Genomic DNA, 27,794 nt, shown 5'->3' with positions numbered 1-27,794 from the left:
CTTATATTCCACTTCAATAATAATTCAACCACTAAAAATATGTAAGCTATATATAAAGTGATGAAAGAAGTATGGTACTACTTTCAAATAAGACGTTCTTTATAAAGTAGTTGGAAGTTGGAAGTAATGGCTGTGTTCATGGTTAATAAGTATTTTTGCAAATGCTTTGTTTATGTTATCCGCATTCAAGGATACATTTTTTTCTTTTTGGGAGTTCATTTCCACCTGAATATATTTTTACCACTGGACAGTGTATTTTCATTGACTTAAAACAAACTACAATGAAGTGACGCAGCCTTGGCTTGCATGCAGTTCACTGGCCATCTGGATATCCTGCAGATTATCAGCTTGCAGGGAGTTTAGCTGGTCAGATACAATAATTAAATGCAAACCAAATGTGATGTGGAGATATTCATTCGGTCTGCGTTCTGCAACACCCACCCCTCTCCACATACTCTGTGTCTCTCTTGATATCTTATGCAAAAACGACAACAAAACACACCAACGTGTCATTAGTGCTTTTATGAAAACAGTATTTTCTATTGCATACATAATACCAACTGCCGTTCACACAACACAGGCTTTACTCTTTAACACTGCAAAGTCATACTGCACCATTTGTTACATGCTATTGAAATCCCTCCTGATCATATATGCTGTTATTACAGTAATCCATGTGCAGCACCTTTCATTACTGCACCATTTGATCATCAGGGAAACTACTTTTAAGAGCATTACATGATTCACTGTAGCTTAAAGTAATTAGTGGTTTCGTAAAATTGGTGCAATTAGTGTTTAACCACAACTTTCAGATATGATTGTAGGGATGATAATTGGCAACACAAATGATTATGAAGGATTGTTAATAGAAAAGAGGAAAAGGAGCCTTCAAACAAATATCGCCAACCGATAAACACTTATGTTATGTGTGAAATGATGCAAATACGAGGCAAATACAAGTAATAAGTGACATTTGTAATATTGTTAAAGTTAATACTACTTAAATTTCAAGTTCATTTGTAAGTTGTGAAAATATATTGTCATAACATTAAAAGTGCCAAGTATCTAAAGTATCAAGTAAGACTAGATGAATAAACTATTTCATAATTTGTTCATCCTTCATGGATAAAATAACCTGTGACAATTTTTGAAACATTAACAATAACTCATTACATAACAATTAGTGTTCAAACTATAATTAATAAAACAGTGATATTTATCTTTTCATTGATATGCTTGTATTTCCAAAGTGCTTATTAAATGAGACAGGGTCAGTTAAGTAAGTGTTGTTTCTCCCTCATTCTTTAGGTTTAAGTGAAATACTGAAGTGTAAAAATGTAAAAATACTTCTAAAATATAAAAGGATGAATTAACACATCTTCAGTCTAACACATTATAGGATAGCCACCTACACATGAGAGTGAACAACACTAAAATGTATTTCTAATATTGTTTTTTGCCATGAACCACAATCCTCAACGCTCTGTTTCCAGAGCACTCAGCACTGACAGGCCCAGATTCTCCCACAGATTAATTATCCAGCCAGAGGCAATTCATTTGCTAATATCCAGCGAGCTTCCTCATCTCTGAGAAACAAAGTCTCTCCTCCTCTAGTGGGAAGTGGCTCAGTGTAAATGGGACCACTTTAGCTCTGGACTGGAAGACCGGCTGGCAGCAACAATCAGAGCTCCTTTACCAAAGCCCTTTGTTGTCAGAAAACGCAGCTTTCCATCTCGTTCAGATGCACGTCATGCCTTCTTGCCTTTGGCAATGGCCAGACGCTCTGACACAGTTTTGATGGGAACTCCTTTGCGGGTCACTTTAACATGGATGAAGAGTGTGCCGGGCGACAGACTGGAACCGTCTGCCTTCAATAAATGAACATGTCGATAACCTGTGAAGAAACAGAATATGACGCACACATCACAAACATGCCACAGTGATGACTGTTTTTTAATATGCTCAGTGGATCTCTAACCTGTTCGTAGGCTTATGAAGGGTAAAGTAAACTGCCCGACAAAGTCATTTTTGGCAGTGTGATCATGGTCCTCCACCACAAACCGCACCAGAGCCATTTCAGGGACCTGCAGCTGGAAGCTCAGAGTGCAGTCCCACCGTGGGTTGAAACCTGTAGAGGGGGCACAAGAGCCATAAATGCATCATCCAGAAATGTACCTCTCAAACAAACTCATCATGGCATGGACAGGTAAGGCTCCGACAAAAGATCTGTTTCCTCCTGCATTTACATCATCACAAACAGCATTACAGCATACGGCAAACATTATTTCATAGCAATAATAGATTTGCATAAAAATACAGTATTAGTTCTCTGGTTAAAACATGTATACAGGCAATAACAAAAGATTGACACTTCAAATGTCAAAAACATTTTTTATTGATTTATGATCTCTCAGATTTACCATTGTTGTCAATGCGGTGGGTTTTGTCTCTTGCATTATCAATAGCCACCCCATGAATTTCAATCCACACTTGTGGGTCCACAATGGAGCTGGCCTTCTCCGTGTTGATTTTTGGCAGCTGCTGCGCAGATATTATCTAAAAAGCAAAATGTAATTAGTCAATGTACATATCCAAGTCAAGTTAATTTAATTGGTATAGCCCAAAATCACAATTTTGCCTCACAGGGCCTCACAATCTGTGCAGCATACAACTCCCTCTACTTAAATTCGGAGAAAACTTAAAAAAATACTTTTAATGGGTAAAAAGGAAGAAATCTCAATGAGCTACAGAGAAGGAATATCTCTTGCAAGCAAACATTTAATGGATGTTTTATGTTCAGAGTAGTCAGAAACAAAAACAGTAAAAGTACACTATAGAGGAACCAAAACACACTGCCAGGTAAATAAAGAGTTCTGATCTAAATGAACAAAGTATATACAGAATACAGTACAAACTGGATAGCAGTATGTCAACAATTAAATTGTGACTTTTAAGATGAATTTGCTTGACCACTGTTCCTCACTAGGTTACCACTCACTCGTATAGTCAGCTGGGTGGGGATGTGACCGGGGCCTCCACCTGTGATCTCTGGGTTAAAGTCTGAAGTTGGGCTGCGCAGGAAGCTCGGCTTCAGAACGTATCCACAGCGACCATTGGGGAGGAAGCGACCCTGGTTCAGGTCCATCTGCTCCCCGGAAGTCTGGAAGTTCAGAGCCACTGAACAGCACAGAGAGTGGAGTCAGCCGACGGAAAACATTAAAGCACCCCGTGAATGCTGTCAGTCAGTGAAAGCCGGTGGCATCAATGTGTTATGATGTAGCAGCAATTTGCATAAATGAGTCAGGATAACGTTTCCTTGGCACTTACTGACCACATAATGTTTTCCAAATGAATTGCCTTAATTTGCTGCCATGAGAACAGCATCCACGCTTCTAGTCTGGAGTACTAACCCATCTGGCAGCCACCGTTCCACATTTCCTGAGGATCATAGTTGGATGATTGGAGGCGCTGGCCGGAGGGGTAGATCCGGCTCAGCTGCCTGCTGTTGTGTCTCACAAAAAGCTTTCCTGCGAATGAAAAGAAGAAATCCACATGCATGATACACTGGAGGCTGATTATATTTTGTGTAGAATCAGCTGCAGTAAAGCAATGTCAGAAAATCGCTTTGACTTTTCTCTGTGTAATGTCAAGATGCAATTATTTCCATTGTTGTACCAGAGTCTTTGATGAGCCTAAGGGCATCACTTTCAGAGAAGGAGGACATTTCATTTGGAGGTTTTTCAGATGTATTTTCAAAGCCACGGAAGGGGACACTCCTGCAATACACCGCCAGGTCTGAAAGCTCTGGGCTCAGCTTAGAACAGACCTGAGAAGGGCAAATGCAAACATAGAACATTTGCCGATTATCTAAAGGTTCACTTTAAATGCTGCAAGTTTTGTTGAACTGACCTTTGCAGGATCCTTCTTGGGGGTGTTCTTATTGCTGCTTGCTGGTTCATCTTCAGAGCTTGAAGAGAAGCTGGCACAGCTTCCATCCTTGCTCAGCTGGCCCAAGTGAGGAATCAGCTTCTTCCCTTTTACCAGAATACGGCCCTTCAGCTCCTGCAACGAACAAATGACTGTTAGAAAACCAGACAGCCAGATGCCAGTATCTATATCTGTGTGTTGGTGTGTGTTGTACCTCGGGAGAAGGGAGATCCTTCAGCGGCTTGGCACTGAGGGACTTGGTGAGCAGTTTGCTGCCCAGGATGGTGCGCAGGTGATTGGCCATAACAACCTGCTGCTCCACAGAACAGTGGTTCTCCAAAGACAGGATTAGAGGATATGGTGACGCCTGCCGGGAGAAACACAGGAAAAACCCATATGTGATGCCATTGAAATGCAATTAGATGACATGATAGCTATGCGGGACCGAACACTGTAATGCTATAGTATGTCCAAACCAAAATATCGCAGGGTAGCCTCATAGTCAAGTATGCAACTACAAGAAGCGCAGTGGGCTGTGAAAGCAAGAAGTCTAACTGACTACTCACTTATTTTATTAGCAGTATTGAACAGCAGCAAGCATACTGACATAGCAGAGGATTTACACCATTCAATCAAGTTCCTCTGACCTTGAAGGCGTATTGGGCGATGGTTTCAATGACCTCCTTAAAAGGCACTTTGGAGGTGAGAGTGTGGCCATGGTAGATGACAGGTTCCCCTTTATCTCCATCCCAGCAGTCCAGCTCCACGCAGCGACAGCCCTGATTCAGAGCCCTGTCAGTGAAAGACGTGTACTTGAAGATCGCTCAACTTAACCTCAATAGGTTTCCATCATGCTGAAGTATGTGCTGTTTGATGATGTTTTTTGAGCCTCTCTACCTGATGTACGGCTCAGTGCTGCTGGCGCTGGTGACTTGGTCCTTGGTGAGGTAAGTGTTGTGCGACGAGGAGATGAAGTAGTGGGCCAAAGGGCGGCTCATGTCCTGGTAGACTCTGGCATGGTCGGGATTAACAACATCGTTCTCCCGGGACAGCATGTACATGGTGAAACCATTCTGTGTCATGAAGTGGTTCTTCTGAGCTGCAATAAATGGCAAAGAGTTTTAAGTATCTTTGAGCAACTTTATCAGACAAACTGCTGAGAGTTTAACTAAAGGGTTGAAACAACATGCATTAGGACATTAATCACAGCTTTTATTCTCTCACACAAATAGAGCTACACAGTCTAAATAGTGTTGAAATCGTTGCACCCCATTGACTCCCTTAAGTGCCCAGATTCTCTGTTACTGAACCAGACGGCCACCTGGTCTCCAGCTTACCAAACGTATTAACACCTATTAGTTAAAATTATGTTTTACTTAAAAGCAAGACGATGTAACCTTTGAGAGAACACACTTTTTATTCTTCCCATTACAAATCAAAATCTAATTTATGAGAAACAAAACACAACATTGCTCAAGTCAACAATATTGTATTTCTACCAGCCGGTTTTACTCTCATTGGTTTGATTTGAAGTATAAATATAAATAAAACGCACACCTTTTTCCTTGGATATTCTGTTCAAGCAGTTTGAGTTGTTGTGTGTGGCATTTTGTTATTTTTCATTGCAGATATAGCTGAGGATTTTGCCTCAGAATAGCAAAGACCTTCACAGGTATAAGCGGAATCCCTTTTGTCACATTCACAGTCTTTATATAAAATAGGTGTGTGCTCTTTCTTTAAAGCCTTTAATGACTGCTTTGAGGACCTACCCCAGTCATTGAGCTCATAGGTGAGTGTTAGGCTCTGAGCGTGATTCAACGAGGCATCTTCTCCTTGGTCTCCCAGGAAGTCCCGCAGCTCAGCGGTGGCGAGCACACAACCATTACTTGAATAGTGTCTGAAGACTGCGTCCAGCTCGGGCCGTCGCAGCAGCTCCCGGCAGAACTCCTCAATCTCTATATGATCAAGACGATCATCGCCGGATCTGTCACACCTCTGGGATGCCAGGGGATAGGGTGGAGTTAAACAAAATGACAACAATCGGACACACAGAGAAATACAGCAAACACAGTAAGCTTTGATTTTGGGAAGGCTTCAAATTCCCTGTGATAAAAGCCTCTCCATAATAAGTCAACCCAGCTGTGTGTACTTATATAAAACATTTTTGGGGATGGTCAGTATTGGAAATTGCGTCGGGACGGAGCATAAAAACCAACAATTCTGCTAGAATGGAGAGCTGAGGGACGTAGCAGGCGGTAATGCTCCACAATAAAGAAAGAGCTGGGCCTTGTTTTGTTGAGGGGAAGACAAGAGGGAGGGGATAAAGACGTGGACGGTGGGTTGGTGGTCGGCTTGCCGCTGGCTTGGTAATTGAACACAGACTCTAAACTCCAGGGTGCCACAATAAACTCACACTAGCAAAACTATCACCTTTCTTTTCAGTGCTCAGCTCATATTACAATGACAGCAAAATAGGATAATTTACAGGTGCTAAAAATGAAGATACACAGGATGCTCCTGACCTTGAATAAACAGCGGGCATACTGCTCACTTAGGTCAATGTTGATCATCTGGAGCAGCCGTTTGACCTCGTCGTAGCTCATCTTGCCGTCCTGGTTCTGATCCGCTCGCCTCAGGTAGCCTCGGATCCAAGTGTAGAGGGTCAAGGAATAAAACCTCCCGACTACAGTTCAACAATGTCGTCACTCAAGGCAGCCTTTGGGTTCATAATGTGCACAGGTACACTCAATGCATACACTTTTTTTTGCATCATGCAGTTTCTGTTATTTAGCCTTCCTCCTTGATATAGATGGGGGTGGACAAATAGAATAATAGAAACTCACTGACGCCATACAATTGAACAGCAACACAAACTGCAGCCTCAACCCTGAAGTTAAAGGAGCACAATTATAATCTCAGTGTAGGTAGGTTCTATTGCAGAGCAGTTGTATTAAACTGCTTTGGTTTTAGTTATGTGTACCTAATAAACTAGCAACTCTCAGGGATTGTAAATATCAGTGATAGTGACACTATATTTAGACGTCATTACTGCTCACTTTAGCTATGCTGTGGACGTGGGCTGGCACATGGGACAACAGAGTCAGTCGCCATAGCAATGCTGCCTCAGCTACACTATATTTATTCTAGCATATTAGATTATTGGGCAGGATATTGGTCCAGCTTTTGCTTCTGAGTCATGTCGGCCACGTGCTCCTTTAAAGTGCGCAGCCCTCGCACCCAGCGCTGAGCATCATCCTCACAGGGGCACAGCAGGTCCAGGCTCTTCCTGGCGCCTCTGAAGACCACTGTGAAGCACTTGCTCTCCGGCAAAGAGCCGACCAGCCGCCTCAGCGCCTCGGACTGGCAGCCTTCACGCACACACTCCACTTCCGTCACTGCGACTGGAGGAGGAGAGGGGAAGAAGAAGAGTTCTTGTGTTGTTGAGTAAACATCAAGCCCTATTAGGGGTTTATAAGTCCCACAAAGCATAGCGCCATAGCAACAGGATGGTCAAATATAACATGCACTTTACACACTTTACACAGCACCATTTAAACCTATGACTCTTATAGCACACAAACCCTGTATGCTGACAGTCAAGGAGCAGAGGCTTTAAATAGTTTTTATAGTCGTTATTATTTCAACATGGTGGCTGCAACCGATAATTTGGAGGGTTGATCTATGGGATATTTAAAAAAGCAAAGCTGAGTCTACAGCCATGTTGTGAGGTTGTGTGAGCTAAATGCTAACATTGGCATGCTAACATGCTCATAATGACATCTTAGTAGAGCATGTCACTTTTGCTAATTAACTCTTAACACAAAGTACAGCCGAGGCATGTGAATGTCAGTCATTTATATTATTGATAACATGTTTCACACATTTTTCAAGCTAAAATGGCAATTATTTGTCACTAATTATTATTTGTAAGCTTCTAAAATATGAGGGTTTGCTGCTTGTTGTCATCACGTATATGTATGACAATAAATAAAACATTATTTGGGTTTTGGACTGTTGTGGGGTAAAACAAGCTACTTTGAGGATATCATTTTGGGCTCTGGGATGTTGTGATGAGTATGTGTCATCACTGTTGATGTTTCATAGACTAAATTATCAATAATTAAGCAATTGTTAGTCACAGATCTAAACCTAGGTATTGTAAACAATACATTTATCTGATGATGGCGCCCCATGAAAAGTCAAGGGATTACTACAGATGTTTTACTTCAGTCTGGAGCATAATGGTCGACTGACAGACGTCCATTATGCCAGCAAGGCTGAAAATATTGTTCTATTTTCTTTTGATGGAGTCAGGGGCCAAAAAGGTTGAGATCCACAACTTCATGTGACCTGATTTCAGATTTGTTGGTGAGTCTGGGCAACACTTTTTGCCTAGAACAGACAGCTAAACACACAAACACTGGCTTCAAGCTGATTCTAACACAACATCTTTATTCAGCACAGGAGCTTGTCTGTTTCTGCTCTGGGATGCCTGCTGCGTAGTGATCCCTCAGTTGGGGTAATAAGCAGTGTCTGCCCTGACAATAGCCTCATTCTGTTGCTGGAGGTCACAAAGCCTCTGTAGTCCACCTCTTCAAAATTACTCCACATTCCTCTTTTGTGGTTTACCCAGAAACGGGGTAAAGGTGACATGAATGTGTGTGTGTGTGTGTGTGTGTGTGTATGTGCATGTGTGTGTGTAGTTTAGAAAGGGACAGCAGAAGTGCAAAGGGTTGTATTCTATGCCAAGTGCTTGAGAGCATCAGACGCAGCATTGAATTGCAGGCGCCAGATCCCACTGGACCTGGAGAACCGCCTTGAGCTCGGAAAAGAGGAACCAAGCCAATCCTGGATTCACACAAACACGCATTTAAACACACACACAGATATGCTCTCCGGCCGCCTGCAGCATTATCGGTATCCGTCTGAAGAGGCCCGGCTGTCCTCACACTATTTGTTGTAGGGAGTGTTACGCGCAGCAACTAGACCACTCTGTGTCTATTTCCGGAGCTGCTTGAGCACAATCAAGACGGCCTACATCAAACCTGACCACCCTGCTTCTCTTAGCAATAAACTGCACTTCAACATCAGGTTAAAGGGCACAAACAGGTGGATGGTGGGGGAGCTAAATCATTGAGCAACAAGGAAGAAAATATAAGCGGGTGAGAGAGATGTATCACCCACCCAGCTTGCAGTACATTTTTATTCCAAGAGAAGATTTAGCTCCAAGTAAATGCCATGGAAAGAAAATTTGAGATAACATGCACTTTGGCAATCTCTACAGAGTCTAATATCTTTTGTTTGAATGCCTTTTCTGTGTCAATATGAAGCGGGTGAAATGCCTCTGCTGAGGTTAAATGGGCTGGTGTTGCTCTCTAAAATACACCATCTTCTTCACGTTTATATTGTTTTTTTAGTTTAACATCCCTATCAGGTGTAATGTCTCTGTCTCCCTTTTATAGGACTCTTTCAATCATTTGTGTTAATGTGAGCCACTCGTGTAATTTGGACAGTGTGTCATTGCAGCTAAAACATGGTAGTTTAAAACAATGAGGGAAGTTGAGGATTAAAATTAAAAATAATGCGTGTGCGCCCTGATATTACATTTCATGTGCATCAAGTTCTTTGTATTTCCACACTGAGAGTATTGGTGCCATTTGTAGTTCAATTACTACAGTTTCGCATTGTTTCTGCATTTTCTTTGCAAAAATAAATAAATCTCAAATTCACTTCTTGACTATTCTTATCTAGAAATGCAGAACGTTTTACTTAAAACATTTTTTGATTTCTGTCGCTACCAGGATAACTCAGTAATAACTCTTCACAAGTCCAGGTTTATGAATCGGCACATAAACTACACATGATTATTGTTTAGCCAGATTACAAAGCCCATGATTAGTCTCCTCACTTGCAATGTAAGCAAACAGCCCTAATAATAAGTATGAGATCGAGCCAAGATAAAACAGTTCAACAACCCTGAACAATAAGCTGGCGCCCTGACTCACATCCCAGTCTGTACTATGCTGGTGGAAGGCCTGCTGGTCTTCCTCTGCATTGTATCCCTGTGGATAAGTTTCCTTTTTTGGCAAAGCCTTTTTCCTCTAATCTGATATCACTCAAGCTTCCTCTCTTAAACCAAATTTCTATTCATGAGCACTCTCGCTTTCAGAGCTACTTCTCCTCCTTAACCTCACTTCTTGTAACTAACTCTTGGTCCTTTTCCTCTTTTTCACCTTTATCCTCCCTCCTAATCTGCTCAAGACAGACCACACACACACACGCACACACACAAATACACTGAGCTCTCCATCCCACTCTCCCTGTTCTCAAAGCCAAGTTTAGCAATACTCACATGTCTGCCGAGCTTTGGCTTTGCGGGAGCTTTTGGTGGATTCACACCACACAGTGAGTCCGTCATCCAGAAGCCGCAGATTTCGGCTCTTCTGCCACCTCGAAGAGCGAACTTTCACCATGTTGCAGCCCTGCATCATCACACGTACGTCCTCATTGTCCAGCAGCCCTAAAGCACACAAACACACACAAAACAAAACAGGAAGAAGTTTACTGTAAAAACAAACTGTGATTTCAGTTTGTGCCGTTTTATTGTGTCGACATGCAAGGACAAGAGGTCTCTAAAAACATTTCTAAACGTCACACAATCATTTCTCTTAGGAAGTTTGTAGGTAAATCATCATCTTCTGTTGCTGTCTGTAAGGTTAATAAGGCTATGCTAGCACCTCTGTGAGGCTGTGATTAGCCAACGTGTTGCTTTGTGCTAAATGCTAACATGCTCAATGCACAATGACAGTGCTAGCATGCTGGTGTTCAGCAGGTATAATGTTTACTATGTTCATCATCTTAGTTTAGCGTATAAGCATGCTAATATATGCTGATTAGCACAAAGTACAGCTGAGGCTGATAGTGTTGCAGGTATTTGGTCATAACAAAAGTTTGTTCTGGTTAACTAAATCAAAGGTCACAGAGGGATGTTTCTGGCCTTGCTAAAGCCACTTTTTTTTCTCTTTTAAGAGCTTGGTAGTGGATGTTGCTTTTTTTAAATGCCCAACTCTCATACAAGATCAATAGTCCCCTTCCCCCAAAAAAGCATGTTGACTATTTGTCAAGCTGTCCGCACATATAGAGTCAACACTGCTGCTTATACCCTAAACCCAAGGCTGTGTTTCATATACAAACCTCAAAGGAAATGACCTGTGCTAAAGGTTTCAGTGTGCTGAGTAAAGCTGCCGTGGATTGTATTGAAAAGCGACTTCATGTTTTAATAAAGTAATGTTTCTCGACTTTATGAAATCGAAAAAAAAATGCTTAAAGAACAAAGCTGAGAGAACTTGAATGCTGGGATGTGATTCAGCCATGATAATTTGTAGATTTATATCTCTCTTGGGACAGTAGCAGGCCAACAGACAGTATTTGCCTAGCTATTATCATCACATGGATATTTAATCAAAAAGATAAAGCAAATTCAGAGCCTCAGAACAGAGGTATTATCATTATGTGTTGTCAGCACTGAAAGGATCAGGGAAAGCTATAGCAGAAAATAAAAGATCATAGCAGGAGGCATAGTGGACACACAACACGGGTTGAGAGTTGACAGTAAGTTAACGCCCAGTCATGTGGTATCACTGAAACCCAGAAAGGAAACTATGTAGGCTACTGCTGTTTGGTGCATTTGCTGTAACTTGTTAAAAAACTGAAAAATGTGATGATCAATCACAAAACCAAATACTTGCACAAGATACACATATTTAAAATGTCACAAGTACAAGGCCACTTCTTTTTTACATGAGCTGGTTTTGTTTACATCTTAATTTAATAAAGCCTAAAGTAGAGCTGACGGGTAGGTCAATTAATCTATTATTAGACCCCGTTGGCCTCTGAGGAGCCGTGACAGGCTTTACTCTGACAATATATAGACCAAACATTTAAATGATTAATCATTCATGATTAAACAATGTGTGAAATAATAGAGAATGAATACAATTGCCAACTACAGCTCTAGTCTAAAGCTAAGGGTGGTTTTGGCCGGCAGGGTCGAAGGTGAAAGGACATGCAAGGAATGTTTACAATCATGACAGACCCACAAGTCAAATGTAAAATTATGTACATTTGTGTGAATATTTTGAAAAAGCAGTTTTTTATATTTAGTTTATTGTTTGTAATACATTTTAGACAAATGTACTGATTCATCTTGGTCACATTTTTGGGGGGCATTTTTGCCGTTATTTGATACTAAAGGGAGGGGTTGACGACATGTGTTAAAGGCCCCAAGCTGAATGTCACCCAGATCAAGGACGGATGCTTTCAAATAACTGGTATGAAAATGTTCAAAACTGGTTCGATGGTTTGCAAATTAACATTTTGCCAAATAGTGTTTAATTAGTCCAAAGCTTTTAGTGGCAACATTTATGTATTTTTTAGGGTAAGTAACTGGTTACTTAAGCTGTACTTGGATGCTTTTGCCATAATAATTTAGCTGAGGGTTAATAGAGCACATTCAGCTATGCCTCATTGCTTCTTTTTTCAGGGATGAATAGGGCCTCTCACAGAGTATTTTTCGCTTTCAGGACATTTCAAAGGAAAAGTCCAAGCAAACTCTCCCTGTCGTTGAATTATTCTACAGGATTTACTCTCCGGCTCACCTACAAAGATTTGTCAAGACACAGTTGGCAAAGTTCCTTTAACTTTCCCTTAAATCACAGTGCTCATACTGTTGGTGCCAGTTGGCTAATAAACTTCCTCAGAGGGCCCCCGGAGCTACAGCACAACAGAAACTGCTCTCAGCTCCCTCCCCCCAAACTAGAGACGGACTGAGTGCAGCCGCGGATCTCTCCCCATCAGGGTCGAACACAAAGAAATCCCCCTCCTAGCCCTACACCCATAACAAGCCTGTTTTTCCAAGCTGTTACCACATGCAATGCATTCCCACAGGCATGGGCCAAATTAACTGCAGGTCATTGACCACGCTAAACTGCCCAAACAGCCTTATTAACTGCCTCAGTCTCAACCCACTGCTGCATCTTATTATTGCCTCTCCAGCCAAAACAACATTTCTATCAGAACAAGTGAGCACACGCCTAAAGGGGTTGGCCAATCCCCAGTCTGTTTAAACAGAGGCACATTCACATGTTCATGTATTGTGTATTAAAAAGTGAATGCGTGTAATCTCCTGAAAACCTCTTTATTTGAGGGTGTAAGTGGAGGGATGGGCATGATTCATCAGGCTAGAGAACTGAATGGTGTTTTATTTTCACTGTCTCCAGCAGAAAATCTGGTTGACATCCCCTTCATCAGCTGCTCAAAGCCATGCATGCCGACTGGTTAGCAACCATGCTAATGTATTTCATCACAAGCATTTCAGCACGGCTTGTAAAAGCAGCCGAATGAGCAAAGTGGGATTAGGAAAGAGAATTAAATGAGTGTACAACCATGCTAGCTGCAAACCAAGCCCAGCAGTGCTTTGAGCTAAATGCTAGCACCAGCGTGCTAACATGCTCTAAATGACAATGCTAACATGCTAATGTTAAGCATATGTAATGTTAAGCATATGTAATGCTAAGCACATGTATTGTTCATCACGTTAACTATCTCAATTTAGTGCAACAATAGCATGCTAACATTTGCTAAGTAGCACTAAACAGACTACAGAGTGCATCTGAGGTTGATGGGAATTACATTCGTCAAAGGTATTTGGTGATAAACATGAAAAATATTTTTGACCTGATGCTGGTGTTAGCCACACCAGCATCTCTGTGACTTTGCAGAGCCGTGTTTTGAACAAAATGTGAACATCAGCATGCTAAAATACTCACAGTGACAATGTCAACATGCCTGATGTTTCCCAGGTCTGTTGTTTACCATCTTCACCGTCTCAGTTTAACATATGTGTGCGTCATGCCAGCATGTGTTAGCCATAAACACAAAGTGCAGCTAAGGCTGATTAGTTTTGCAGGGATTCAAGTCATAAACAATACTGGACAGAAAATGTCACTATAATGATGACGCTATATGGAAAGCGAAGGTATTGCCAAAGTGATTATGATTCATCCGGTGGAGGAAATGAATGTCTGCACTAAATCTCATGTCAGCGAATATCTATCAAACAGTTGTTGAGACATTTTACCTAAAAGCACAAATGTGAACCTCGGCAGTGGAGGAAAAGTCAAAGGGATTCATTATCTGGAAACCACGAATGTCTATTCAGAAATTGGTAGCAATCTGTTCTGAAAGATGTTGAGTACATTCACAGAATAAGTGAAGACCGGCTGTCGGAGCTAGAAGGCAGTTAAGTCATGAATCTCTCAATTAATAGCTGCTAATAGTATTTCAGTCTGGACCAAAGTGGTGGACCAGCTGACAAATCACCAGAGAGCTCCATGTGAGAACAACTGAAAAACCCAAAGCTGGATCAGCTGTGAGAAAACAATAAACATTCAAATCACTCCCATAAGGAATATTTTTCTCGGGGTACGTGTGTCCACACTGTGAGCAGCGGGAGCGCCTTTAAACTGAGAGGAGGATCAGAAAGAAAATAACCATATCAGCTGGTCAGTATTAGATTGTGTCTGCGTGAGTCCTCTTCACTCACCCCCACATACCAGCTTGTCCTGGGACACGGTTCACGTTTCTCTCGACATAACAACTGTCACAAGAGTCAGCTAGCAAGGATTCTACACTTGCATAAAGATAGAAAAGTTATGGTGTCGTTGGCGTGCTACGGGCAAAGGGTCAATTACATTTTCTTAATTCTGTCTCACAGCTGGCCCCACGAGACGGGTTCAGGTCCAGCCTTTAATGACATTTATGATATCCAAAGTTAAAAGGTGGTAATATGATTAGAAACAGAAGAAGTGAGTGTTATTTTGAAGTGAAGAATCAATGCCAATGTATTTTGGGGACAGCACACTGTTGAGCACGAAGCAGAATACTGAAAATAAGCAGCACTCTCTTTCTTTTTCATAATGAATTTGTTCATTCGCTTGTTAATAGGGAGCAGGATATGAACACACAGTGAGTAGTCCATGAACAAGGAAGTAATTGTGTTACATGCAGCTTAGTATTTATTCTGATGTCACCAGAATCATAATTATAAAGTGAATATCTTTCCCTACTACGTTGTTCAAAACTACTTTTCTAATCAGTTTACATACAATTAGGAAAATCTACAACCATTTGTTTAAGTTTTTCTCTCTCATTTTGAGGAGTATTGTTTGAAAATTTAAATGCAGCATTCTAGATTTAGTTTAATATGAATTTGTGGTGTTTTGCAAACCTAAACCAATAAAGTTGTGTATTTTGTTTGTTCTCACAATAAACTAATTGCATGTGTTTCACCATCACAGCGCCACAGAGCTCCAGAGTTGACAACACTGACAACAACCTCGGACTCTCTCCCTGAAACCAAATCCACGAACCCCCAAAGGGGACGTCTGTGACAGTGAATATAATTATCCATGTGTACATTTGTCTGATTCAAAGATTATCTCAAAATTAACAAACCTCGGGTTCACGTGAAACTTTATCTGTAAGAAAAGGCTTATAGTAGGTGAGAAATCTTTGAACAAACAAGTAAGACTACTCTTGTGACTCCACATGACACAAAATTCCACCCATGGGTACAAGAGTACAGTGTGTGGGGGTTTCCATCCGAAGTAAGGATTTAAACACAATTTAGACATGTGGGGTTGAAGGCCAACAGACTGATTTATAATGACACATGGGGGAAAGGGGTCAGGGGAGGGGGACCTCACTGGCTTCATTATTCAGTATTAGCGTGACGCTTGAATATAGAATTGACAGTTGTGTATTACATTTTCAGGCACAGAGATACAGTTTCATAACTCAAGCATCAGTAATGCTTAAACAAGTATCCACATAGTGTCAGAGTTTCAACATAGTCTGCCGTGTCAATGCCACGGTCGGGATCCCTGCACACACACTGCTCTGAAAGCAGGACAAATACGGGGTTTGGAGCAGGATCTTAGTTTTCTGAATGCTAAAATAAACTAAATGATATGTAACAAGAACACAAATAGATAATCAGCAGCAGCGTGAGGTTATTCTTGAGTGATTTTCTTGTTGTTGTTTTTTTGAGAAACGTTGTGTTGGGTAAATACTGCTGTGTTTTATTGTGAAATCATGGATACAGTCTTTGTATTGCTTGTATTTAAAATGTCCCTCATACAGTTATCGGTATAGTTTGTAAACAACTTCAATTGAATTGAATTTGATTCTTGATGTTATACTGTGTCGATATTGTAAATATGCCAAAGACCGTGAAAAAAAAAACATGAACACTGTTATAAGCTGCAAATAGGTCAAAAGCGTGGTCCAGACTTCCCGTCTCTTTTTAGAGATTCTGACAGGTGCTCTGTCGCTGCTCAGCAGGTGTTTATTTTGGGGCGAGGTGTCGCCATGAGCTGAGAGTGCTTGAGTGAGGGGTACAGCACCCAATCGGTGTCGGGCTGAGAGACAGTAGGCTGCAGTCTGCCGAGGAGCCTGAATCACATCAGTGAGTTCAGCTCTTCATAAACCCATGATCACTTGAACTACCCACACGGCCCAGTTCAGCTCGGGTTCATGTGTCCGTTGATTACCAGCAACAAATAAAAGCTATTAGTCATATGCTGAAACTGTTTTCACTAATGACATTCACTATATTACTTGATTGCTTTAACTTGGGGGGCACACGCACGTGGATAGACAGTAAATACACCCCTGAATGAGCAAACAAATGTTTAAATTCAGACAAATAATCCTCGCAAGTAATCATAATTGCAAGCAAAGGAAGTACCAAGGAAAATCGATTGATATATTTAAAAAGGATGCAACGCTAGTACTTAAACAAGTACTACAGCAATGGCATTATAACACAACACATATAAAAGTATCTTTGTCATTACTAAAATACAACAAATATCACCCTAACTCCCTCCTGAAAATATACGAATACATTATTTAGTGCGATTATAATCCTAATCCACTCAGATTTAGATAAGTATACCAGGGATGTCGCGGAGGTGATGCCACAGTAGGAAAAACACTGAACTCGAGAGATATCCACACATTTCGCTCATTGTCGTAACTTTGCGGCAAGAAAGGAGCTGGAAGAAAGGAGCTGGAAAGTGCGCATGTTTCCTTACCCAGCCTCCTGATGGGGTCCATCGCCTTCTCGGCCCCTTTCCTCCTCGGCTCTCTGGGACCGGGGGCCGCTGATTTACCGCTGCCTAACATTATTACGACTCCAGCGGAAATATAACTGCGGGCTGCAGCTCTCAGACTCGGGGCTTGCCCGTGAACTTAAAGTCCGGGAGCGTGCAGGTGTCCTCCAGCGCAGATTTGTGAAGTCCAAGAAAGGCCCCCAAAAGGGGAGAGACAGCGAAGCGCAACAGTTACTCGTTTTCCACACGTGTAGAGTCCCTCCCCGACGCTGCTGCCCATGCCTGTGCGTAATGCGACTCCAAACAAGGCGCACAGTTTACGCACTCCCACCTCCTCCCGCAGCCCCAACAAACCCTGACGAACTGCGCGAGTACAATGTTGAGGCTACTTGTTCTTTTTGAGTATTTCAATTTTATTTTACTTTATACTTCTATTCCACTACATTTCAGAGCAAAATATTAGAGGTTTTACTCCTTTTTATTTATTTGCACGACTTTAGTTGCTAATTGCTTTGCACATTTAGATTAATATGCAATCAACAGATACACCATGGTGTATTATTATAGGTTAAGATAAGACTCACAAGCCTCCCAGCAGTGTATACAGTTATTCAGCTATACTGCATGTACACTTCAATGCATCATTATTATAATTCAGCCTAAACTACATTAATTTTCCATTATTCTGCTTATTACTTTTCCTACTTCAAGTATATTTTGATGCTAACACTTTTGCACATTTACTTACTTGACTGCAGGACTTGTAACAGTATTTCTACACTATATGGCGTTTCTTTATACGCTTAAGTTTAAAGTCGGAGTACTTCATCCAAGTACAATATGATGATATAATGTCTACTTAATGTTAAATTCTCCCTGTTGTAGAAGTACAAACACGTATACACATGGTGTACCTGTAATGTGCAAAGAGGTGTATACCTACTATCCAAACCGAATAATTGACATTTGGGCTTTAATATTATAAATTATGATGTGGACTTTACCTGTGTATGGATGGTTGTCTGAGTATCGATGACCATTGCCCGAAAGTCACTGTTTGCCTTTTATTGTGCACCAAAACATCTCATGGTCTTCAAATAACCTTTATATTTTCCAGGTGAGGTTCATGAGGACAACCCATGTCTTTGGGCTGCTGACTATATCAACGTACTGAATAATTTTAGGGGAAACTATAGAGTATGACATTATAAAATATGTTTACTTGTTGGTCAGAGTAAACAGGCACTAAATCTAGAAATATTCAATTATTTCTTCCAAATCACTTAGAGTGCAGTGCCCCCTGGTGGCCATGACAAGGAATTGCAAATATCTTCACAACAACAATCAAATATTTTCAAATCACATGTATCTTGTACGGCCAGATGTATCTACATGGATCAAAATGGTGACGTGCTGTATAAAAAATAAACTTGATTATGTGTTATATGTGGATGGAGACATGCCCACAGTAGCAGAGCAGTGGATGGAAACTTAATTAAGTCTTTGTAATGGAGTTATAACAGAGAGCAGAGAGGGACAGAGCTCCACCGGGTGGTCTGAAACTGGTCCTGTCAGGAAGAACATTAAATATAATTTTCCCTGATCCGCAGCAATCCACCAGCACACACACACACACACACACACACACACACACACACACACAAACAAGCAAGTGTGGTGGGGTGGGTGGAAGTCACTTAAAGTGACATAATTCTCTCACTCAGCCATGTAATGCAGATGATGTAGCAGTGCAACAACTCTGGACCTCCTGTCTTCATGGAAATTTAAAAAAGCACAGCCCTCCTGTGCACAGATGAATATCAGCCATTACTAAAAAATATGTATAGCCATGCGTAGTCTAAAACAATTATTGTTGTATCTTTCATCCCTTCTCAATTGAAGCAACAACCACGTTAGACAGGGTGAGAGATTAAGTCATGCCTGCTAATCCTCACAAGCTGTGATCTATGCAGGAGCAGCTCTGGCTCTGTAGCTGGAACACTCCTTGATTTGAGAAGATGGAAATGATTTCTCAATCTCCATCATCATTAGGTTTCATATTAACTGGAACATATCATGTCTTCCTCAAAGGATTCCCAGCTCAGCTTGCATATTTGCCAGAGTTGTAACTCTGCCTGATTCTATTAGTAGAAACAGTGGGCCTGTGTTGTTTGTAGCCATTGGATTCTCAGTCTTTGCAAGCAGTGTTGGGAGACCCACCATAAGAGGTCAGACTGAATAGTGCATTTCATCCATTAATGCAATTGGTTTGTGGAAACTGAAGAATATAGGCCTGTGGGTGTGAGTACATGGTATAGTGACACATGCACAGATAAAGAGGAAGCCAGTGGATTGACGAGCATTTTTACAGTGAACAGTGTGCAAACCTCCTTAGATGTAAATGTAAAAATGGACAATAGAAGAAAATGATCACAAACAAACTATATTAAGATGTGTATACTTCATAACAAGGTTATTGTTGATTATTTATTGAACAATAATAAAATTCAGCAGTTTAATTCACAGATATCGACAACAGTTATGGTAAAAAGTTATGGAAAACGTAGACATGAGGAGATTGTTAGCTTAGCGTGTAAAACCCCACGAACGCTAGAGCTTGATCAGCAGACTAAAGGAGAGCTTCAGTGTAGCCTTGCAAGATCAGGGATCGTCTACTTCCTGAAACTAAAGTAGTTCATCGAGATTTCCAGTTCAAATATTAATACCACATATTGTAGCAAGCGCCGTTTTCAATCTGATGACAAACAAGTAAAGACGGTGGTCCATATTGATCCGAGAGAAAGTCATAATCATTCGTAATTCGTGTTGTAAACCTGACGTGTAACATTACGTTCCAGCATTTACACGGACCCAGTATAAACACAACGGCCTAGTTAGCAAATGGCTAACGGTAGCAATGTTTGTAACTCGTGGTGTTGTTATTAATTTATTTCGTTGTATTTTTTTGTCGCTCTGTCGACAAAATGAAACCCTTCCGATAACACTTTTAATTTAAACTGATCGACCGTTCGTGAATTAGTTCCCTTTAGCGTTAGAAACCCTGTCTTTATATACAGTATGGCGCTTGAGTCAAGCACACCGACTCTAGTTCTGACTAGACACGACGGGCTTTGCGACATCGCCTATACTTTTATTTTGGTTGCAACGTTAGTGCGTATGGCGACACACTTTATGAATGAAGTCAGTGTTCGGTTTAAGGCAGCGACACGGCGTAGCTAACGTTAGCTAGCTAGCTTCTCTTTCGCTGTTAACACGACAGTGTAAATCTATCTTAACACTGCATTTCAGAACATGGGCTGCGCAGAAATACTCAAAACTGATCTACACCACTCCGTCCACTGATAACAGGATTATTGAGCAAGTGTGAGCTCGCCGGACCCACCCTTAAACAACGAGGGGCTCGGAGATGTGGTCGTAGCAGCAGCTTGACAATAAATGCCGATTGTTTACGCTGATTCCAGAGTTCACCCGAGCCCCATGGCCGACAGTGTATCACTCCGCACAACACACAGGATACGCATACTGAATCATGTAATGGTCCAACTGCCACCAAAACGACGCATTTGCATGCCACTAAACATTACAAATAATTGCATTTGGGAAGTAAGCTGTTTTTAGTTATTTTCCAGTGTGAACATTCAACACGGACTAGTTTCCGTAAAAGGCTTTCTGCATTTTGCTTCGATTACAGGAGGGTTTTCATTGTATTACTTATTCGGCGTTAGACTGTGTGGTCTAAACATGAACGTAAGCCCTACTGATCATACGTAGATAGTCATATGTTTTTAATACATGTATCGTATAATGTCATTGTACAGTTTTTAATTTAACTTGTATGTTGGCACTTTTCTTACTACCCCTTTATTTGTAGATAGTACCGTCCATATAATGCTCCGGACTGCTTTCTTGGCGTGGATTACGTACTTTTGATGGACTATTAGGCTGTCCAATAAAAAAAAACCTTAAGCTTAGCAACAGCAAAGTTATCCTCTTGTCCAATCAAATAAGAGAGGGGTGGACTCTACCGTGCTCAAGTCTCTGCCATTTGATTGGTTAACATACTCATCAGTTATGGTGGATTTGTGGATTATGTAGTTCGATGCAGAGGCCTCCAACAGTGCTTCATTGAAATGAAAACGACATGTCCCACAATCCAACGGGTGTTACAAACAGCTGCATCCGCACGACTAGAGGCGGAGCTGCTATATAAACACGAGCTCCCTCTTCTTGAGTATCACACTGGACACTGTTGTGACGGCGAAACGTCGTCTCCCGGTGAACGATAGTCCTGACAGCAGCGAAACAGTTAATGGTAGTTAGCGACAGTTGCTCTGACAAACCCTTTGAGGAGTAACAAGTGTTTACTGTCCAGAAGTTTACTTTTATTCTGCGATAGTTTGTTTTCACACTCAAACTTTCTTTAGTGATTTCTGGAATACGTATATTTTGTTTAAATTTAGTTTGACGTATTTCAACGAACTTTAAAGCTCAGTTTTGAGAACGAGAAACATCATCTAAAATGTGCTAAAGCGGATCCATCGAAGCGGAACTTCAGGATGACGGAGCCGGTGGAGCAGACCCATCACCTGAAAACTTCAGGCAGCCCATCAGGTGGGAGCAGCGGAGACGCGTTGGAGCATCTCCCAGCCAGAAGCCGTGCTAGACCAGAGAACGGCAGCAGGGGGCGACAGAGAGACCAGAAGCACTGTGGAGACAACCACACAGACAAGTTATGGCAGAGGAAAGGCGGACAGAGGGGGGTGTGCCCTGCCTTAGCAGCCGGAAACGTGCTTTCAAAGTGCCCGATTGCAGCTCAGCCTCACCAAAAACCCGGTGTTAATGTGGGGAATGACGAGGATCACAACCCACTGGAGAAAAACGGCGAAGACGGACCGCTGCAGGAGACTTTGAACCAGGCGCAAGAGGACAGTCACATCGACTCCGACACCGGCTTGGATGCGCGTCTGGGCAAGAAGCGACACAGGCGCAGGACCTCCAAGAAGAAGCGCAACTGGAAGCCTTATTACAAACTGAACTGGGATGAAAGGAAAGCCCTGGAGGAGAAGGAGACGGCCCGGGCTTCCCGTTTGAGAGAGGAGATGTTCGCCAAAGGGCTCCCGGTGGCCCCCTATAACACCACCCAGTTCCTGATGGACGAGCACGACCGAGAGGAGCCCGACCTCAACACCGAGACCGGGGTCAGGAGGCCCTCGGGGGTCGGTAACCGCATGGAGGACACCGGCAGCGAGGAGGACCTCTTTGACAACAACATCGAGGAGGAGGACGATGACCACGGCAGCGGCGGAGGCAGCGACGGCATCGGGAGACCTGGGAACGCAGGTGGGGAGTTTCTCCAGAGAGACTTTTCCGAGACCTACGAGATGTACCACGTCGAGAGCCTGCAGAATATGACCAAGCAGGAGCTGGTGCAGGAGTACCTGGAGCTGGAGAAGTGCATGTCCCGACTGGAGGAGGAGAACAACCGGCTGCGGCGCGCCGCGGAGCCCGCGGGTCAGACCGCGGAGAGCCCCCTGGTCCGGCTCCGAGAGCTGGAAAGGGAGCTGGAGAGACTGAGGGCCCAAAACACGGAGCTCCTCCTGCAGAACCAGCCGAGCAATGACAGGGGCCAAGTCGCTACCAATTAAAGGACACGATTCACCTTTTCAAAAAGGTAAAATATGGGACTGCTGCATTTAAAATAAGATTTAAACAAAAGTCCGTTTTCTGTAATCAGTTTGTCGTTTGGACGAAGAGTCCTTGCATTGCAATGCAATACTTTATGTTTTCTTTTCTATTTGGACTGTAAGGGTGTCCTGTTCAGTTGTTTGTTGTTTTTTTCCAAGAAGACATGTAAATATTTCAAAAATAAGATTCTTTTTATAAAGAGAATGTATTTGACAACACGATAATATTTTTGTTTGTTTCAACTAATATGCTGTTCCGTTTTTTGAATTTAAAATAAAAATCGTATGTTGCAATTTCCTCCAACAAAAAAAGAAGAATGGAAAAAAAAGAATAACTTACAGCTAATTGGGTCAGCTTTGAAAAGCTGTTTTGCAGAAGTAAATATTTTACCAGTTGTGTGTTAACATAAGTTCAAATAAAATTTTGAAATTCTGTTGTCATGTGTCGTAAAGCCTACTCTAAAACACAGGAAGCCGCGGTGTGAAACTACGTGGCTTTTGTCAGTAATACAAACAGCCGCAAAGCTTTTCTTGTGGAGATCCTGAAGCGGGCCAGACAGACCGAGGAAGAACACACGGGCTGGAGCAGAAGGGGGGATGGGATATGATGGAGATGCTCTTTAGAAAGGTTAACCCACTCCGGGTTCAAGCCAGTGTGGCTGTTTCTGCAAGAGGAAATACTTAATGGGTTCATTCCACTATTTGGAGACGGATTGTTTTTGTGCTGGTCCTCTTCAAAAGCCAAATAAGCTGCTGCGAATGGTGTTTATTAAAGCTCCGTATTCCTGGAAGGATCATACGTTTCAGTAGATTCCCAGAATTGCAGCTAATGTTCACAGATTACATGAATATTAAAACTATTCATGTAGGTTAGAAACACAAGGTCTTAGTAGTTACGATGTATCTAGTGTGTAGTTTCCTTCACGCGCAAGAGGCAATCTGCCATTTGGCGTGGGGAGACCATATCACCTGCAGCCACTAGAGGGCGCCACGCAGGCCCTACTTTAAAGAGCTTGCCCACCATCACAAAAAAACCAAACACAAGTAAGAAATGAGTTTTAAACATAGTTCTGTTTATTTACATCATATAACCTTGCTTTAAAGCACACATCCACGAGGGAAATGGTTTCAGGTGGACGACCTTTAAGTCCAGTCATTTTCATATTAGTTATACTCCAAAAAAGCAATTCCAAATGTACACAATACAATATGTTACATATTAAGAAAGTATGTACAAAACGACTTTAAAATACAACAATGAAACATAAGGTAAGAAATTTCAGACAGCACGCCAACTTGTTGAGTTTTCCTTTTTGATGAAGTCATCGGCAGTTAGTTCATCTGTGAGAGATTGGATGTCGTCTGACATGACCTAATGCCAGCGGAGAGCAGGGCTCGATAGGTGTACCATATTCACACACTGTGGATCACTAGGCAGAGAGAGCACTATGCCTCTTAGGAGCGTCGGTAACAGCTGTTAATGCCCTGTGTTGAAGGCAAAGAGAGTGCATAGACATGTCCTTGGCTTAAAGTGTGTTTTACAAAAATTGTTTCAGTTCGACTGCTTGTATTAAATGTACACATCTTTGGGTCAGTGCCTTAGTTATACCGTCAACCACAGGAGAGAAGGGCGGAGACCCAGAAACAACAAAAGGAAACGGAAAGATAAGAACCGAACTTGGCACTGCAGAACAAAAACACATTCCAGAAATCAGGCACTTGTAACAAATCTTGAGGTAAGACAAGACTATAACTTATCATTTATTATTATTATTATTATTATTATTATTATGTTTTTCACGGGGTCACTCGGTCAGATGAAAACAAGTCTCGTGACTGAGGAAGTCAAACCTCCTGTTTGTGTTATGTTGTGATGGCAAATCAAGACGAGAGATGAAAACAATAGATTCATTCCCATTCGTCTCCTTTACTGTAACATTTCCCCAGTCAGTTAGGATTTATTAGAGCCTGACCTTATGGAAAACTCCTCCTCGTGTCACCCCCGAGGTCATAAACATGCAGACAGATGAACCCTCGGAGGGGATGTGATGAAAAACACAAAGATCACCACAGACTGAGGTTAAAATGCATCCGTTTGTATGCGCTACACAATATTTTTAACAGTCTGTTAAACACCGCCAGGCTTCTCTTTTACAAGGCGGGACGCACGTCGACTTGAGCTCAGTAAATATGAGCAGAGATCTGGAGAGGCATCGCTCAGTAATCCCAGACACGAAGAACCAAACAAAGGAGTTCAGCCATCATGGCGTGGCGCTGAGCTGCCTGCAAACGGCCCAACGTAACGGAATAATGACCAGATTTCATCTCTCGCTACATGTATTTGTTCGATAGTTTGTGTACATGTTGATGCAACATTGTTGGAAGTACAATCACCGAAGATACTTATTTATAAGAGTGTATCTCATGAGATAAAGGTTTTTCTGCACAGTGCTGAGAATCAGAGAGGAAGGCCGTCTATGAGGAAATAAGGAGCAGGTTTATCTCGTCTCCTGTGAACAGGTACACCCAGATGAAATAACAATAAAAGTACTTTTGTTTTTTTACTTTAATACAAAATATATATAATATATATATTGAATATAAAACAAAAAATATATATATTAAGGGAAACATTTCAAGTAACATCTTGAACAAAAATGACTTTTGTAAACCATAAAAAAAGGAACTAAAAAAAGGAAAAACAAATATGATAACATAATATTTATATTTACAAGGTTAACTTAACAAGGCTTTGTACAAATGTTACAAAATTGTTCAACACAAACACCTGCACGCTCAGACATGGTCACAAATATTGTTGCGCAAACACACACATAAACATTATTAACAAGTAGAGAGAGACAACTGTACGCTGTGTGTCTGTAACCCACGGCGTATGAATGAGCGAGTACAGTGTCTGTGGTCTGAGGAGGAACACATTGCAAAGACTGATGTGAAAAATCAGTCGCGCTCTCTTGAAATCGTTTTAAACTGACCAATAACGTTTTCTAATCAGAAGTGTGTGTGGGGCCGACAGAGAAACGTCGTCCGAGTTACCGTTAAACCCCAAAGTTTCAGCGTCCGTCTCTGGTCACTTGAAGGGATTCGACCCTTTAACTTATGCGAGCGGGGGAGGCAGAGAAGGATGCTCGGCTATTACTCAAAAGGAGAATTCTCGGCTGTAACATTGATTGCGATGAGGTCTGTTTATGTCTCTGTCCTGTTTTGTTTATTATTTCTATAAAAGCACACGTTAAAAAAAAAGAAGAAAAAAAAAAGAAGCTTTGGCAACACTGGAAAACCCCTTGCCATGCAAATGGAGCTCATCAAAAAGAAAAGAGTGGGCTGCTCTTAAAGACCTGGTTATTGGTACCTGGCAACTAACCCCCCGACCCTGTTCACGCTGATGCCGGTCTACTGACCTGCAGGGAGTCGGCGGCTCGGCCTGGACCCCCGTACAGAAGCCTGGTTTTCTGGAAGTGAAGTGTGGGGTCAGCTGGCAGGGCTCACAGATACTGGTGGAATCTAGAGGTGGGTGCTTGACGTGTAGCCGGTCCTTGGTCGAGCCCGTCTGCATCCCGAGGCAGCCCTGGTGTTTTGACCTGGTTCTGAGTGATGGGAGACAGGGGGAAGTCACTGACAGTCAGTTGGGGTCTCTTGTCAGAGATCTCAGTTGGGGAGGCCACCACGGTGTGTCTGCGCCAGGCACGTCTCTTCCTCCGCGTTTCTGGTGACAGCGGTTTTCGCAGCCCCACCCGGCGCAGGTCGTCGGCCGAGCCCAGCAGACGAGCGCGGACCTGCTCCGCTAGAGACCTGCTGCCGGGGCCGGTCGGGGTGAAGGAGGCGGCCTCGCTGGGCGGCAGAGAGGGCTTGGGCCGGGGCAGGCGTAGGCTCTCCTGGCTGCTGCCCGAGGAGGGGTTGGTTCTTGAGGCCCTCACTCTGGACGCACCGTCTGACCCAGAACCGGCCCCGTCGCCGTCAGCCACAGCCCCGGACAGCTCCAACAGGTCCAGAGAGCGAGCCTTGCCCTTCTCGGACTTCAGCTTCTTCCTGGCCAGAGTGTCGCACTGGATCAGCTTGTGGGAGTTGAAGGAAGGCCGCGAGTGCAGTCTGTGAGTTGTGGAGGAGGAGGAGAAGGAGCAGGACGAGGGCGTGGTGGACCGCGCCCCCCCTTCACTCCTGTCCGCGGAGTCCGGTGTGTGCGCGAGCGCTGTGGGCGTGGCGAGCAGGTTTGTGGGAGAGAGAACGGGGGGTTTGTAGTGCGAGTAGAGGAAGCTGCGCGGGGCTGCTGGCGGCTGTGTGTTCACAGGTGTCGTCGTGTGTTTGTCGGGTCTCTCCTGGGTGAGGGAGCGCGACGCAAAGCCGCTCTCATTGTCCGTCTCACTCACCAGCTCGCTGTTTTCGTCATCGGCATCATCCCCCCGGCCCTCTGAGCCCAGGCTACGGCCTAACGTGGAGAGGGTGGAGTAACCAGAGACAATAGAGCGGGCATCGTCTGGCGCTCTCCACGGCGGCCCCTTCACCTCTGCCCGCGCCTCCTCCTCGTGCAGCAACACGGCTGCCTGCCTTCCTCCTGCCTCCTCTTCATCTTTACAGCACGGCCGACCGGGAATAACCGCTACCACCTCCTCTTCTACCTCTTCTTTCACTCCGCTTTCAACAACTTCCTCATCTTCTTCCTCTTCCTCCTCTTCTTCTTCTTCTTCTTCTTCATCCTCGTCCTCCTCTCCCTCTGCTCGAGGAGCAGTGTCTCCCACGGGCGACATTGCCTCCTCTTCCTCCTCTGGCCCTAAATGTCCGGCTTTGATTGGCTCGTGCTCAGAGTCGTCGTCGGTGCTGCTGCCCACGCGGCGGGCGTTCTGGCGCTTCCTGCGTTTGCGGCCCGTAACAGCCGACATGATGGACAGGGTCAGGAAGTCTTTGGGTGTGAGGTCTTTCTTTGACCCCCAAGAGCCCTGCAACAGGAAGAAAAAAAACTTTACTGTGA

At 42.9% G+C, this 27,794-nt stretch overlaps 3 protein-coding genes across 3 annotated transcripts in view; 1 reads left to right on the top strand and 2 right to left on the bottom strand.

Annotated features, from left to right (window-relative positions):
• Positions 1-507: 507 nt before the first annotated feature.
• plcd3a (phospholipase C, delta 3a) lies at positions 508-17,403 on the bottom strand. Its single transcript, XM_034540393.1, has 15 exons — positions 17,085-17,403; positions 10,280-10,447; positions 7,100-7,328; positions 6,450-6,579; positions 5,697-5,922; positions 4,825-5,026; positions 4,575-4,719; positions 4,142-4,294; positions 3,910-4,062; positions 3,676-3,826; positions 3,411-3,527; positions 2,999-3,177; positions 2,421-2,556; positions 1,979-2,128; positions 508-1,894 (listed from the first exon to the last, which is right to left on the bottom strand). Exons 1-15 carry the CDS (start codon positions 17,173-17,175, stop codon positions 1,749-1,751), a joined length of 2,376 nt encoding a protein of 791 aa, XP_034396284.1. The 5' UTR covers positions 17,176-17,403; the 3' UTR covers positions 508-1,748.
• Positions 17,404-21,279: 3,876 nt separating this feature from the next.
• hexim1 (HEXIM P-TEFb complex subunit 1) lies at positions 21,280-23,240 on the top strand. Its single transcript, XM_034540303.1, has one exon. It carries the CDS (start codon positions 21,680-21,682, stop codon positions 22,766-22,768), a length of 1,089 nt encoding a protein of 362 aa, XP_034396194.1. The 5' UTR covers positions 21,280-21,679; the 3' UTR covers positions 22,769-23,240.
• Positions 23,241-23,859: 619 nt separating this feature from the next.
• arhgap23a (Rho GTPase activating protein 23a) overlaps positions 23,860-27,794 on the bottom strand; it is a 33,405-nt gene continuing 29,470 nt past the window's right edge. The window contains 1 exon segment of the mRNA XM_034538842.1: positions 23,860-27,762. Within this exon segment, the coding sequence (XP_034394733.1) occupies positions 26,314-27,762 (1,449 nt within the window). The 3' untranslated portion in view covers positions 23,860-26,313.

This window comes from Cyclopterus lumpus, chromosome 8 (assembly GCF_009769545.1).
Source record: "Cyclopterus lumpus isolate fCycLum1 chromosome 8, fCycLum1.pri, whole genome shotgun sequence".
In the NCBI taxonomy this organism is placed as follows: domain Eukaryota; kingdom Metazoa; phylum Chordata; class Actinopteri; order Perciformes; family Cyclopteridae; genus Cyclopterus; species Cyclopterus lumpus.
This window is presented reverse-complemented; position numbering and strand designations above follow the sequence as displayed.